At 34.7% G+C, this 14376-nt stretch overlaps 2 protein-coding genes and 1 long non-coding RNA gene across 5 annotated transcripts; 2 read left to right on the top strand and 1 right to left on the bottom strand.

Annotated features, from left to right (window-relative positions):
- LOC146906630 (heat shock cognate 70 kDa protein-like) lies at window positions 1-2550 on the top strand. The gene is made up of 2 exons (XM_085723884.1): window positions 1-260; window positions 828-2550. The coding sequence occupies exons 1-2, from the start codon at window positions 41-43 to the stop codon at window positions 2495-2497; spliced, it is 1890 nt and encodes a 629-aa protein (XP_085580010.1). The 5' UTR covers window positions 1-40; the 3' UTR covers window positions 2498-2550.
- A 155-nt stretch (window positions 2551-2705) lies between these two features.
- On the top strand, window positions 2706-5819 carry LOC146906629 (uncharacterized). 2 transcript variants are annotated; one of them, XR_015017862.1, is made up of 4 exons: window positions 2706-2945; window positions 3072-3123; window positions 4842-4972; window positions 5403-5819. It is a non-coding gene; the product is annotated as an uncharacterized LOC146906629 (long non-coding RNA). The 2 variants fall into 2 exon arrangements; XR_015017863.1 differs by having other exon boundaries at window positions 5297-5819.
- Window positions 5820-7272: 1453 nt separating this feature from the next.
- On the bottom strand, window positions 7273-10469 carry LOC146906628 (uncharacterized). Of its 2 annotated transcripts, XM_085723882.1 has the most exons (4): window positions 10228-10469; window positions 9729-9823; window positions 8872-9529; window positions 7273-7687 (listed from the first exon to the last, which is right to left on the bottom strand). In XM_085723882.1, exons 3-4 carry the CDS (start codon window positions 9463-9465, stop codon window positions 7610-7612), a joined length of 672 nt encoding a protein of 223 aa, XP_085580008.1. In that variant the 5' UTR covers window positions 9466-9529; window positions 9729-9823; window positions 10228-10469; the 3' UTR covers window positions 7273-7609. The 2 variants fall into 2 exon arrangements, with proteins under 2 accessions (XP_085580008.1, XP_085580009.1); XM_085723883.1 differs by lacking the exon at window positions 9729-9823.
- Between the last annotated feature and the right edge of the window lie 3907 nt (window positions 10470-14376).

Here is a 14376-nt window from a genome sequence, read left to right as displayed (position 1 = left end):
GTTTTTTTTTTTGTAGCTTCTTTGTTTTCATTGTAAGATTATGGCAAAAAATCAAGAAGGATGTGCCATTGGAATAGACCTTGGTACAACGTACTCTTGTGTTGCTGTATGGCATGAAGAACATGGTAGAGTTGAGATTATTCACAATGATCAAGGCAACAAAACTACTCCTTCTTTTGTTGCTTTTGCTAAAGATGAAAGGTTGATCGGTGATGCCGCTAAGAATCAAGCTGCCATGAACCCAGAAAACACCGTCTTTGGTAATGTTTTATTCTATACTCATCATTTATATATTAAGTATACAATCTTTTATATACTATTGAGGCCTCCTTGTCTTTTTATGAATGTTACACATATGTTTAATCTTCAGTAATGTTGGTAGGTAAAAAATTTAGGATAAATTTTAGGCAGTGCCTATCCAAAGGTACGACTACTAAAACCCTAACTTTAGGCCATCCAACCAAAAAATATTTTTTATTAGATTTGATGGGCAAAAAAGCCCTCGTGTGCAGACAAAAAAATGCCACATATATATTAAAACTTTGTTTTAGGCTTCACTTACTATTGAAAATTATTGGCCTGCCCTGTTTTTAGGTATGTTTCGGTCTCTGATTTTTTGGGACATTTTGTCATGAAACATTTTTTCTTGATATTATATATTTTTTAGAACCAAGTTTTTACTTTTCATTATTCAAAAAAAAAATATTCTTACTTTAAATTTATCAAAAACTAAATAGATCTTTGTATTTAATCATATATTTTCTGTTATCCATGATTGCATCCCACTGTTAATAGGACACATGAATGATAATATATAATTTTGACAGATGCTAAGAGACTAATTGGTAGGAAGTTTAGTGATCCTGTGGTCCAAAAAGATATAATGTCGTGGCCATTCAAGGTCATTGCGGGAGTGAATGACAAACCAATGATTTCCCTCAAATACAAGGGACGGGAGAAACACTTTTGTGCTGAGGAAATCTCTTCTATGGTACTCACAAAGATGCGGGAGATTGCTGAGGAATATCTAGAATCATCGGTAATGAATGCTGTCATTACTGTGCCGGCTTACTTCAACGATTCTCAGCGAAAAGCCACAATAGATGCTGGTGTCATTGCTGGCCTTAATGTATTGAAGGTAATCAATGAACCAACTGCTGCAGCTATTGCATATGGCCTTGACAAGAGAACTAACTGTGTGGAAGAACGGAATATTTTTGTCTTTGACCTTAGTGGTGGGACTTTTGATGTATCTCTCGTTACAATTAAGGATAAGGTCTTCGAAGTTAAGGCCACCGGTGGAGACACTCATCTTGGGGGAGAGGACTTTGATAATAGAATGGTGTACTATTTTGTAGAGGAGATCAAAAGGAAGAAAAAATTGAAAATTGTTGGGAACCCAAAAGCCTTAAGGAGGTTGAGAACTGCATGTGAAAAAGCAAAAAGGACACTTTCTTTTGCCTCTGTGACCAATGTTGAGGTAGACGCTTTATTTAAGGGTGTTGATTTTTCTTCATCAATCACTCGTGCCAAGTTTGAGGAAATCAATATGGACCTTTTTGATGAGTGCATGAAGATTGTTGAGAAGTGTCTAACTGATGCCAAGATTGACAAGAGCAGAGTTGATGACGTTGTCCTTGTTGGTGGATCTTCTAGGATTCCGAAAGTGCAGCAACTATTGCAGAACTTCTTCAAGGGGAAGGAATTATGCAAGAGTATCAACCCTGATGAGGCTGTTGCTTATGGTGCTGCTGTCCAGGCTGCTTTGTTGAGTGGAGGCGTCCGGAATGTTCCAAACTTGGTGTTGATTGATGTTGCACCGCTGTCTCTAGGTTGGAAGGTAATACATGGTGTCATGAATGTGGTGATTCCTAGGAATACTTCGATTCCAGTCAAGAAGACAAGAAAATATGCTACAATCAAAGATAACCAATCAGTGGTCTCGATTGAGGTCTATGAGGGTGAGAGAACAAGAGCCAGTGACAATCATCTCCTTGGTTCTTTCTTCCTTTCAGGTTTACCCCTTGTTCCTCGCGGCCATCCTTTTGATGTATGCTTTGATGTCGATCAAAATGGCATTTTGACAGTTTCTGCTATAGATAAATCCACTGGCAGTAAGAATGAGATTACAATAACCAAAGACAAAGGAAGGCTGTCGACTGAAGAAATTAATAGATTGATTAAAGAAGCCAAGGCTTACCGTATCGATGATGAGAAATTCTTAAGAAAGGCGAAAGTAATGAATGCACTGGACCAGTGTGTTTACAAAATGGAAAATTTGTTGAAGAAGAAGGATATTAGTGTGAAGCTCTCTTCAGAAGAAAACATGAAGATCAATGCTGCAATTACAAAGGCCACAAAATTGCTTGATGAGAATGACCGTCAAAATGAAAGTGATGTTCTTCAGGATCACTTGAATGAGCTTGAGAGTATGTATGAGCGCATTAACTCTATTTTAAGTCCTGCTAGGTTTTTATGTTCTCACTTGATATTTTAAGTGTTTTCCTGTCTTAACTCTAGTTTAGTAAGCAAATGCAAACCTCTATGAATGATTGAGCACCGATATACATACACCCTAATGTGGCAATACCACTCCTACACCCACATAAAAAAATGACATGTGGCAATGTGGACCCCACACTCCACCTCATCAACCAACTCATCAACCAACTCTATTTCATCCTCTTCTCTCTCTTTTTTGGTCGAAAATCCTCTTCTCTCTCAGAGGAGAATACACTGACCTTCCCAATCACCTCACCACCACCGTACCCTGCAGCCACCACCACCACCCCCCTCGAACCCTTGCGTTGTTACTTCTCTCTTTCTCTCCCTATGGCCTGATGTCTCTTTCTCTTTTCGCCCTCTCCTCAACACAAACTTCCGTCTAAACCGAATCATCGTTGATAAGAGAACATCGGAATTCATCCTCTTCCTATCCCACCACGGTAATGAAATCATCTGACCTATAAACTTAGTTTTTGTCTTCAAAGCATCTTTTATGTTCTTCATTCTCTCTATACTGAGTTCTTTTATCCTTTCCGTTTTTTTGAAACAAACATTTCTCAAAACAGATCCACCAAGTCGGAGACCGTACTGTCGACGCGTTCATCTTCAGTTTCAATGGTAAGTCTCGTTCTTCCTTACATTCGTTTGTTATGCTTCAAAATTTGAAAACCCCCAAATTTTTATTGAAACCCTGATTTTTTACTTTCTTTCAAATCCAATTTTTTACTTGTGTTTAGGTTAATTTCTGGTTACTAAACACGGTTGAATTTGATCCTTATCATGATTTTGAGTGAAAAATCATAAACCCCAAATTTTAATTTTAGCCCTGATATCTTTGTCATTGTCAAATCCGAATCTACATTTTTTTTAGGGGTTAAAACGGTTGTGACATATCAAAATACCACCTTACTCAGATTATGTCTCTACAACAAGAAGTGGATTTTTTTATTTGATGTCCAATCTCCCATTTTCTTTAAAAATCCAGAACATAATAATCTTTAGACATAGATCATGAATGGTTCGGTAAAAGTTTGATAGTCTAAGGAATTGTGTGTTTATAACAATTAACAAGTTGTTGAGATTTTGAGTCACCTGAACATATGTGAGTGAAGCTCCATTTTAATATATGTCTATCTTTATATACTGATGATTTAATCCTTGTAAGCCCCGTGCTTTAGTTAGCGTTTTTAATAAATTTTGTCTTTTAAGAAAAGTTAAGGGATTGATTTAATATACCTTATGCTTATTTTGATGGTTTGTTTTGTTCAACATCAGAAGTACACATGGATATGTGAATGAATTGCATTTGTTTGCTAATGGCTAGTGTTGAAGTCGTATGATTAGTGAATTTCTAAGAGTGGAAGATTGTGGGGAAGTATGAGTCATGTGTACATATAGAGATTGATTACTAACTATAGTTTAATTTATTTTCATGGTTGGTTGGCATGAGTAATGCATATTAAGCCGTGAAGAAATTCTGATAGTAAGTTGTTGAGTAATTAAGTAGTGGGGTTATGATAGAAGACACCTTTTGTGAAGGTGTCTTTTATGAAGTTACTCTATGAGCATTTGCGAAAAGACACCAACTTACTTTTATGAAGGTGTCTTTTAGCAAAGTTATAACTAAAAAGTGAAAATCACACCTTAAGGTGTGACTTGATAAAAGACACCACCAAAGGGTGGCTTGTAACAAAACCCTAAGTAGTGTTTCTTATAGGTTATATTGGCGGGGTATAATGCGGTTAAGTATTACCCAGGTCTGTTACAAGTATGCAAATAAGGTCCCTTTAGCATGCTTATGATGGGATACACAACTGATGAAGATGTTAAAGATGTGAGTCATTTTCATAAACTCTACTATGTTTGTTTTCATAAACTCTACTATGTTTTCCTTATTTGATTTTGAATGTCTTAACACGCATTCAATATTGTATACCTTTAAAATTTATATTTTGTATAACTTTAAAATTTCTATTTTTGAGAAACAAGAAACAAAGAAGAAATGTTAAGCTTAATGTCTGCAACTCTAACAAGAATGAGATTGAATTTCTGTACTATTTGAATTTGTGTCATCACTTGCATTCTACCAAATTTTTGTATGGCTGTCACATCCTTTGACTCTCCTACCTATGATGGATTTTCATTAATATTGTTTATTATTTGAAACATTTTCTACTGTTGGTTGTCTCAGTTGTTGTGCTTATAATTCTGACATTTAGCTCGACTTACTGTTGGTTGTCTTTTAAGAAACATTTTCCCTGACGTAGGTTTTGTGTTCCCGCTACTCGCGGAGAAATTTGCGTCTCTCTCATTGATTTATTTTGTTTGCCTTGCAGGTAGTTCTATGAATTTAAATTTCGCATCGCAAGAACTCTCCACCTCGCCTTCTGATTTCCTTCAAAGATCTGTGGCCACTCTTAAAACAACTTGGTTTTGCACAGCCCTTGTGACACTTCTGTCTTCATAGGTTAGTCCAGTTTCAATTTACCCACTCTGTTATGTACAACCTTCAATTATTACAAAATCTGTCATAGTTTGGAATCTGCTATACTATTGTGTATGTATGTTTACTTATCATTTTTATGCCATTGACATCTGATACTTCACTTGCATTTAAATAAGGCTAAGCCTTTGAAGTTTGAAGATTTTTATTTGCTATTAATGTAAACCTTTCTTTCAAAGTGGTCTGAAATGAATTAGTGGCATGATGTCTTGCATGAGTGCATCATGGCCTTTCTCCTTGCTTTCCATGACAACATTAATGAAGGAATTCTACATATTAATAAAATAGGTGTGGCTTCTTTAAATCCATGCCAAGATGTCATTTGAAGAATGCGTGTTTGCTTTCAAGGTTGATGACATTGACATGTTTATTTCAACAATGTGTAATTGCACAGAGAAGTACCATGAAGCAATAGCATTAACAATACCTTTCTGGACTCACAAAGGAGAAACTCATTTGACATGCTCACAGTGGAGAGATGGTGAACATTGGTTACAGATTGAGTCACGCATTATTGATGTTCTCTTGTTCATGGGAAGACCCACTTGATATAGGAAATAGACATGTGGACTCATAATAAATAAGAGAAGGCCAAGGGAAAAAGGAGATTGTGATAATCTCATTCATTCTCTCTGTTATTCTCTGCTCCTCTCTGTAACTTCTTTTCTTGTACCTTTCTGTTATCTTCATTCCGTGTAATTGATCCATTAGAGATCTTCTTTCACATCAATATTATTGAAACTTTCCACTGCAATTATAATTGATCCATTAGAGATCTTCTTTCACATAAATATTATTGACCTTTCTGTTATCTCTTGAACGAAATTATTTACATCTGGGAAATATAAACTAGCCAAATATATGGTCTGTATGACCACATTTTTACAAATACGTGACCACTATTTTTTCATAAATTAGAACTTGTCCTTCCTTAGGCGTGATAAACTTGCCGATTGTAAAACAGAATATTTATGGTTGGAAATGCTTTTAGTGCAGTGATCAAATGAGATCATGCGTTCGATTCGCCTAAAACGATATTATTTACATCTGGGAAAGAAAAACTAGCCAAATATTTGGTCTGTATGACCACATTTTTACAAATGCGTGACCACTATTTTTTCATAAATTAGAACTTGTCCGTCCTTAGGCATGATAAACTTGCCGATTGTAAAACATGTTATTTATGGTTGGAAATGCTTTTAGTGCAGTGATCAAATGAGATCATGCGTTCGATTCGCCTAAAACGATATTATTTACATCTGGGAAAGAAAAACTAGCCAAATATATGGTCTGTATGACCACATTTTTACAAATGCGTGACCACTATTTTTTCATAAATTAGAACTTGTCCGTCCTTAGGCGTGATAAACTTGCCGATTGTAAAACAGGTTATTTATGGTTGGAAATGCTTTTAGTGCAGTGATCAAATGAGATCATGCGTTCGATTCGCCTAAAACGATATTATTTACATCTGGGAAAGAAAAACTAGCCAAATATTTGGTCTGTATGACCACATTTTTACAAATGCGTGACCACTATTTTTTCATAAATTAGAACTTTTCCGTCCTTAGGCGTGATAAACTTGCCGATTGTAAAACATGTTATTTATGGTTGGAAATGCTTTTAGTGCAGTGATCAAATGAGATCATGCGTTCGATTCGCCTAAAACGATATTATTTACATCTGGGAAAGAAAAACTAGCCAAATATATGGTCTGTATGACCACATTTTTACAAATGCGTGACCTCAATTTTTTCATAAATTAGAACTTGTCCATCTTTAGGCGTGATAAACTCGCAGATTGTAAAAGAAGTTATTTATGGTTGGAAAGACTTTTATGTGTTTGATTCGCCTAAAGCAAGATTATTTATACTTGCGAAGGATAAACTAGCCAAATATATGGTTTGTGTAACCACATTTTTTAAGGTGCGTGACCACTATTTTTTCAAAAATTAGAATTTGTCAGTATTTAGGCGTGATAAACTCGCAGATTGTAAAAGAAGTTATTTATGGTTGGAAAGGCTTTTATGTGTTCGATTTGCCTAAAACAAGATTATTTATACCTGTGAAGGATAAACTAGTCAAATATATGGTCTGTGTGACCACATTTTTTAAGGTGCGCGACCACTATTTTTTCAGAAATTAGAATTTGTCCGTCTTTAGGCATGATAAACTCGCAGATTGTAAAAGAAGTTATTTATGCTAATACACCATATAGAAGTAACCTCTAGTACATATGTAATGCTGAAATACCACAAGACAAGTACTTAAACTAACATCATTGTTTGTAAAACTACTTCAATCTCTACCTTGCATAAACCAATTCTATAGAAACACCTAACAACATTTCAAATTAGTTGTAGCAATGAATATTATCTACAAGAAATTAAATCTTCATGCTCAGGGAAAACATAGGTGTTATTCCATCTGTGATCCATGCTTTGCGAATTTATTTGGCCTTGTAGACAGCTAGATCATCATTAATCACCAAAAAACTCCATCAATCCAACATAGATAACTAGTTACTAAGTATCTCTGCAATGCATATGATCCATGCTTCCCATGCAGTCTCTCTTGTGAGGTATCTCCTTAATTCATGACTCAATTTCTCCCCATGAGTAGCTGATTGGAAAGCTGGAAAGTAATACACTTGACCAGCAGTGTACTTTGCCAGAGTTCCTACACAGACAGGAAAAAAACATAATTTAATTCAAGTATAAGATCATCAGCACACAAGACTATATGGTTAGAAGACCGCAAATGCTGACAGAATTACATCGGGACACGGGGATACATTGATTGTTTACAGATATAACATCTACAGACTAGTTCATAGTCAAATAGATCCATGAGTTAAAGTATCAGTTTATAATCAAATCATAGTTGAAGCCCATAAACTCATGTCATTAAGTCATCATAAAACACTGCCACAACTGAAGAATCATCAAATATATCAATTAATCAAGAGTAACAGGTTTAAAAATAGAATGGCATAACGAAATACATAGAAATTGAAGGAAAATAAAACACCTAAGGAGGCTATGTCAGTGTACTTATCACTGAATGCATACACATTTACTGAGATTTGGTACTTGGAAAACTCAGCAGCCATCTGCTCATAAAATGGATCTTCAGGCAGTCTCAGTCCATGTTCTTTATCTGTCCCAAATCAATACACTAATACACTATAATTTCAACACACAAAAAGATGGACTTTCACTCTTCCAACCAATTCCACCACTCAATGCCTCTATCCATTACACAAATATCAGAACATCAAGCAAGATGAGTTTCTATTGTTGTGTGATAAAATTGATATGCAATGGCAAGGCTTGTGCTCTGTCTTGGGTTTCTTCCACACTAATACAACAAAAATATCCAATGAACAAATGACTAGTTTTTATCAAACATACAAGTATTTCAATCATCAATTTTTAAAGTCAAACTGTAAAACTGATTGATTCACATGTCTATCTATTTCTCAAATAGGTCATGGTTTATATACAAAAAGGAGGCCTCTGTTAGCTCCTAGAATTATGCCTCTGACCGTTGCAACATGTGATCCTATTAAACATATACATTTACGCCTAATCATATACAGCACTAAGTCAGACTATCAAATAAACAAAACCTGATCTGCATATTAATTTGCAGGATGTTTTCCAAATATAACTAATTACCAAATATAACTTAATACAAACATTTATGCAACAAGCCAAAGCTTATTAAAGTCAAGCAGATGATAAATTCTAGATTACTAACATCACACATTTCACCATGGATTTCTAATTACTTTAATCAATTATTTTGAAAAGCAATTTCAAAATGGGCAAACTAATTTCAAAGCAAATGTCAGTCTTTACCAGGTCTGGATACATGGTTTTTGAGTTTAATACACACTTCTTCGATATTTTTGAGTTTTTTATTGCCCCATGTTTCACTCGCATTTGACCCAAGTTTTTAGACTTTCTTTCTGAACAATCAGAACTATTATTCTTCGCAGCGTCTCCAGAAGATTCTGTTTTCACTTGAGCAGGAACAGATTGTGTTTGGTCTTCAACAAGGCCAGTAACTGCATCACTCGTTTCACCAGGTTCGTTTTGAGAACTAATATTTTTCGCAACATCTCCAGAAGGTGGATCCAGTAGCTCATTCACAGAATTTGATTTCACTTGAACAGGAACGGGTTGTGGTTGTTCTTCAACAAGGGTAGTTACTGCATCTCTCATTTCGCCAGGCAGTTGAATAACAGAATTCTCAGTCATATTCACCGAAACATGATTTGATTTTTCATCGATAGCAGAATCGGTTACCACAGTACCAAGCACACTTTGTTCTCTGTCTAAACATTCAGACCCAATCTGAACTGTTTTTTCAGACATGTCACGTTGTTCAGTTCCTATCTTCTCAGTCGTAAAATCATTGGGACTTGTTGACTTTCCAGTTGAACTAATCATTAGTCCAAGGAAACACACATCACACAACAACCACCACCACCAAAGCCTTTCGTAAGTCTAAGAACTACAAAAAAAAAATTAAAAAATCTGTCAGCATTTATGTTTTAACACTTAACATTAACACATTATATTGGAGTTTGGAAAGCAAGTATCGAAATGAATATACTTAGCTAAAAGCACTACAAAAATGTTTATTCTCACAATTAATTTTACATCACAATAAAATACCCAACAAAGATGACAATGTAAAGAACAAAGCTCACCAGGTACAACTAGCTTTAACGGTAACGGTGGATTTTGCCTTCTCAAAGTCCACTGCAGATTTACACCAAGCAAGCAAGCTTTGGATTGAATTTAACTAAACAATGAACAAAGAAACAAACAAACAACAACAAAGTAAGCAAAAGATAATTCAGACATGTAACAAAGGTAACACTTCAAAAAACAAATTAACAAATTAGTTACAGTTAAACACAGCTTTCAAGATTCACATGTTTTATTTTGCCACAAGCTAATTATAAAGTAGTAAAATTAAGTACCCATTTTGTTTACAACTTGCATGACAACAGCAAGTACACCCCATAACAGAAACATAGAGAAACTGTGAGAAGCACGAACTAAGACGGTTTAAAGAAAACTTAATAATGATAATTAGATGCAAGAAAAAGAGAAGCAGAAGCAATCTATGGAACGAAAGAAACGGTAAATTTGAAAGGGAAAGGGAAAGGGAAAGGAAGTGGTGTAGAAGAAAAGGAAGCTTACGATGTAATTGTGAGTGACATAGTGATATCCGTCCGGCGAGGAAGATGAAGACGAATATGAAAGAAGGTTCGATTGAGTCTCTAACGCGACGATGCCTGTGTGCCGACGGTTACTGTGACTTGACGATAGATGAAAGGAGATAGAACAGTGGGAGGAGATCACGAAAGGAGACATGGCGGTGAGTGGAGATCGTGTGTTGGTTGAGGGAGAGGAGAGATGGGAGAGTGGGATTGAGATGGAGAGGGAACAGATCCGTGAACAGAGAAGAGGAAGAGATTGTGAAAACTACCAAACTATCCCTAACGCGTGAAATTACCAAACTACCCCTGCCACATCAGCAGTGGTACAAAGGGGTGTATAGAAAAGGGGTGTACATGAATCTTTTTCCATGAATGATTAGTTAATATTTTAGTAAGCAATGCACGTGTTATTTGACTTGTATGGTTAATACTCGAGGTTTGGTATATGCCTGCATTGTAAGTCTTCAAATAAATATGTTTAAGCATTTTAAACGAATTAGTAAATTTATCAATTTACTTCAAGTGGAGCAATTAATCTTCATTTCAATCTATATATCTGAAATAAAATGCTAATCTGAAGCATTTGCTACTTCAGTGAACTTGAATCTAAAAAATTGATTGAAAAGTGCAGGGGTGTAAAGGTCTCTGACTCTATGGGAAGATATTGTTAGAAATTTTTCTCATTGTCTAACTTGCATGAAATTGGAAGATATATAGCCATTATTGACTTGCTACAATTAATATGTGAATTTTTGTTATATTCAAAATAATCTATGTTTTATTTCCTTCTTGGTGGTGCTAAAATTAATATTAGTGGTGTAGAATTGATTTTGTCACGTTTGAATGTTTTTCCCTGAAATTGATTATAACTTGAAGATATGATTTATAACTCTTGATTTCAAATGTGTGACTTTTGCATTCAAAGTTGTTTTTTTAACTCTTGTACGTATATGTATCAAATATAATTTTATTTTGGTGAATCGTATCCAAGCATAAATTATTTTACATTTTAACCTGTTTTTGTTTTAACTAAAATCAATTTTGTTACCGCATAATCAACCATACAACTAAAGTAAATCAAATCATATTTCCTATTCTCTCTATTGAACTATAATTCAAATTTAGACTTAGTAGCAGCATTTTAGCTAGTTAGTTTTTAAAGTAGTTACTTGCAATGCAAGTAACTAAGAGAAGTTACTTGCTATAAAAGTAATCAACCATATTTCGAAATAAATTATGGGGAGAGAAAGCTACTTTCCCTTGTCTATATTTCTCACTTGAAGGAAAGGATGGGACACAAGAATCGCAATGGGATTGGGACTTACCATATATACATTCCTCTAAATAGAGGGAAAGGTACGAAATACTACCAAATTCAAACAATATTACACTTTTTTATGAAGCTAAACTAGTTCACCAAAATTAACACCGAGAAGAATTAAACTTGAGATCTTGAGAGGAACACACTCCAAAGTTTCAAACCAGCACTAACATACTAACCCAAGTGGTTTGAACAAAATTACACTTATACTCTCATTTGCATATAAAGTTTGAATAATGTATTAATGATATATTTTGGTTTTGGGTTAGCCCATACAAAATTATGATCAGATACTTCTTAAGTGGACGAAAGGATAAAATTGACCAATAAACGTTTATTCCAAAAAAAGAAGTGTATCCCCTTATATATTGGTATTTTTTTTGGTGGTGGCCAGGGTTTGAACCTCAGACCTTGCATATATTATGCATTATCCATACCAACTGAGCTAAGCTCATGAGGACCTCTTATATATTGGTATAAATATGGACTGAAGGATAAAGCAATATTTTTTATAATTTTTAATAAAAATTTGATTTTGATTAAAATTATGTATATATATTTGTAACTTTTAAATAGAAACAAACTATATTAATCTTTTACCAATAATATAACAAATATAATACAAATTCTTGTATTTTTTAATAACACCAACAATATATGTTCTTTAAAGCAAATTTTATTAAGGATATAAGAGTAATGAGAAATCCAGCCCAAAGTATTATAACAAAAAGTGATTTGTGATTTGCAACTATAACAAAAAAAGTGATTCACGTTATCTTTTCTCTCCTGAGTGAGAAGAGAGACTAGATTTCTCTCCCGAGTGAGAAGCTAACAAATTTCTACCGATTTCAACAACAAATCTCTATCGATTCATCAAGATAGCGAGTGTCCTTAGAGAGACAATTATAAGCACTTGATAACTTACTTTTCCATACAACTTTCATCCGTTCTACACAGAAGTCATGGAACACCTATGTTTGGGGGAGGAAGACGATGAGTTCGAAATACCGGAGGAAGAACTGGTGCTGGGTGTTATACCCTAATTTTGGACCTAAAAATACTTGTTCAAATTTTCTTTCATCTTTGATATATGTCTATTATTCTTGAACATTTACCAATTTGTTATTGTTTACACTGACATTTCACTCTGCTTTATCTCTCAACTTAGCTTTACAAATCTTTTCAACTGTGTATTTGTCCATGTTTTCTTGCATTTCAAGTCATCCAAAACATCTTTCTTGCATTTCAAGTCATTTGAATTGGTCTCTGGTCAATTGCATATTTCTCTGCATTTTATTTCAATGTTACTTGCAAAATTCATGGAAAAGGGTATTTATTCATTTCCTGCATTCAAATTCATCTTAGTCCTTGAAAATTGTCTGAGTCTTTTCATTTGATTTGTATAAGTCCTTGTTTCACTCTCATATTAAAATCCATTTCAAAAATTGCATTTGGAGTCATTTTGAATCAGTTTAGCCCCTAGGGGCATTTTATTCATTTCTAGTGTTAAAACTCTGTTTAATCTCTAAAAATTGTCTCTGAGTCTTTTTATTTGCCTATATAAACTCTTGCCTTAATTCCCTGTTAAAAAACCATTTTCAAATTGCATCTGAGACGTTTTGAGTCATTTTAGTCCCTAGGGGCATTTTGGTCATTTCACACGAAATTTTGACAGAGAGAGGTTACTTTAAAGTACCTCATTTAAGTAATTGGTTCATTTTAGTCCGTTTTGTTATTTTTAATCGTTTCACTTTACGTTATTTTCAAATTACATTTTTTACCAATTTTATTTTAATTACATTTTAGTCCTTTTGCTATTTTTGCACTTTAGTCCTTTATTTTTAGTTAATTGCAGATTAGTCCAAAAGTTTGTTACAAGTCCAAGTCCACATGTCAGTTTCTCATTGGTCCAGGCGCCACATGGCATCATTCTATTGGTTCAGGCCTATCCACATCAGCTATAAATAGCCCAGTCATGGTCAAGGGTCAAAAAAGGAATCATTACAGTACACATCATCACAAACAGAATTTTCTTTCTCTCTCCACCAAAAAACGGATCAAAGAAGCTAAAAAACTCAAGAACAGTAAGAATGTTGCATGAATCTCCATGAACATTCATACGAATTCTTCAAGTTCCAGAAGCTAATTCATCTCAAATCTGTTGGAACAAAATGTGTTTAACAATGAACCTTAAAGAGTTTTGATGATAACAAGGTATTAAAAATTGTAAATTGGACTAGCTAATATTTGTTCAAGTATACAGGACCATAATTATAAAGTTACATCATCATTGGTTCTGAATGAGCAAATAAAGAGCAAAGGAAATGAAGCTTAGATGATTCTGAAGGCAAAGCGCTCCTGAAGTCAAGCTGCTCCTGAAGAAATACCGCTCCTGAAGTAAACCTGCTCCTGAAGAATAGTGCTTCTGAAGACAAGAGGTCCAGAAGCCACATCATCAGAAGCTGCACCATCAGAAGCTGCATCATCAGAAGCTGCATCATCAGAAGCTGCCTCATCAGAAGTCATTTCACCAGAAGCTGAAGATCAACTGGATTTGCAAAACATTCAAAGATTGAAGGATCTACATTGCAAAAGCTGTCTATTGGATTCGAAAACATAGCAGAAAATTAGTGGAACATTGCAACAGTCATTTCAAAGGTGTTTGAAGGCTTGTGCTTGCAATTTGGACGAAAGCATTGACATTGTACTTTGTACGAATTGTACAACCACGTTCTCCACTACTCTGTTTTGTGTCCACGCTACAAGACAAGAAAACAGCTACAGAATACGGTTACGCCTGCATAGATG

The sequence above is a fragment of the Medicago sativa genome, chromosome 7 (assembly GCF_051527215.1).
Source record: "Medicago sativa cultivar Bolivia chromosome 7, Bolivia_mono, whole genome shotgun sequence".
Taxonomy (NCBI): Eukaryota; Viridiplantae; Streptophyta; class Magnoliopsida; order Fabales; family Fabaceae; genus Medicago; species Medicago sativa.
Note: the sequence above shows the minus strand (reverse complement) of the source record. Positions and strands in the feature narration are given on the sequence as shown.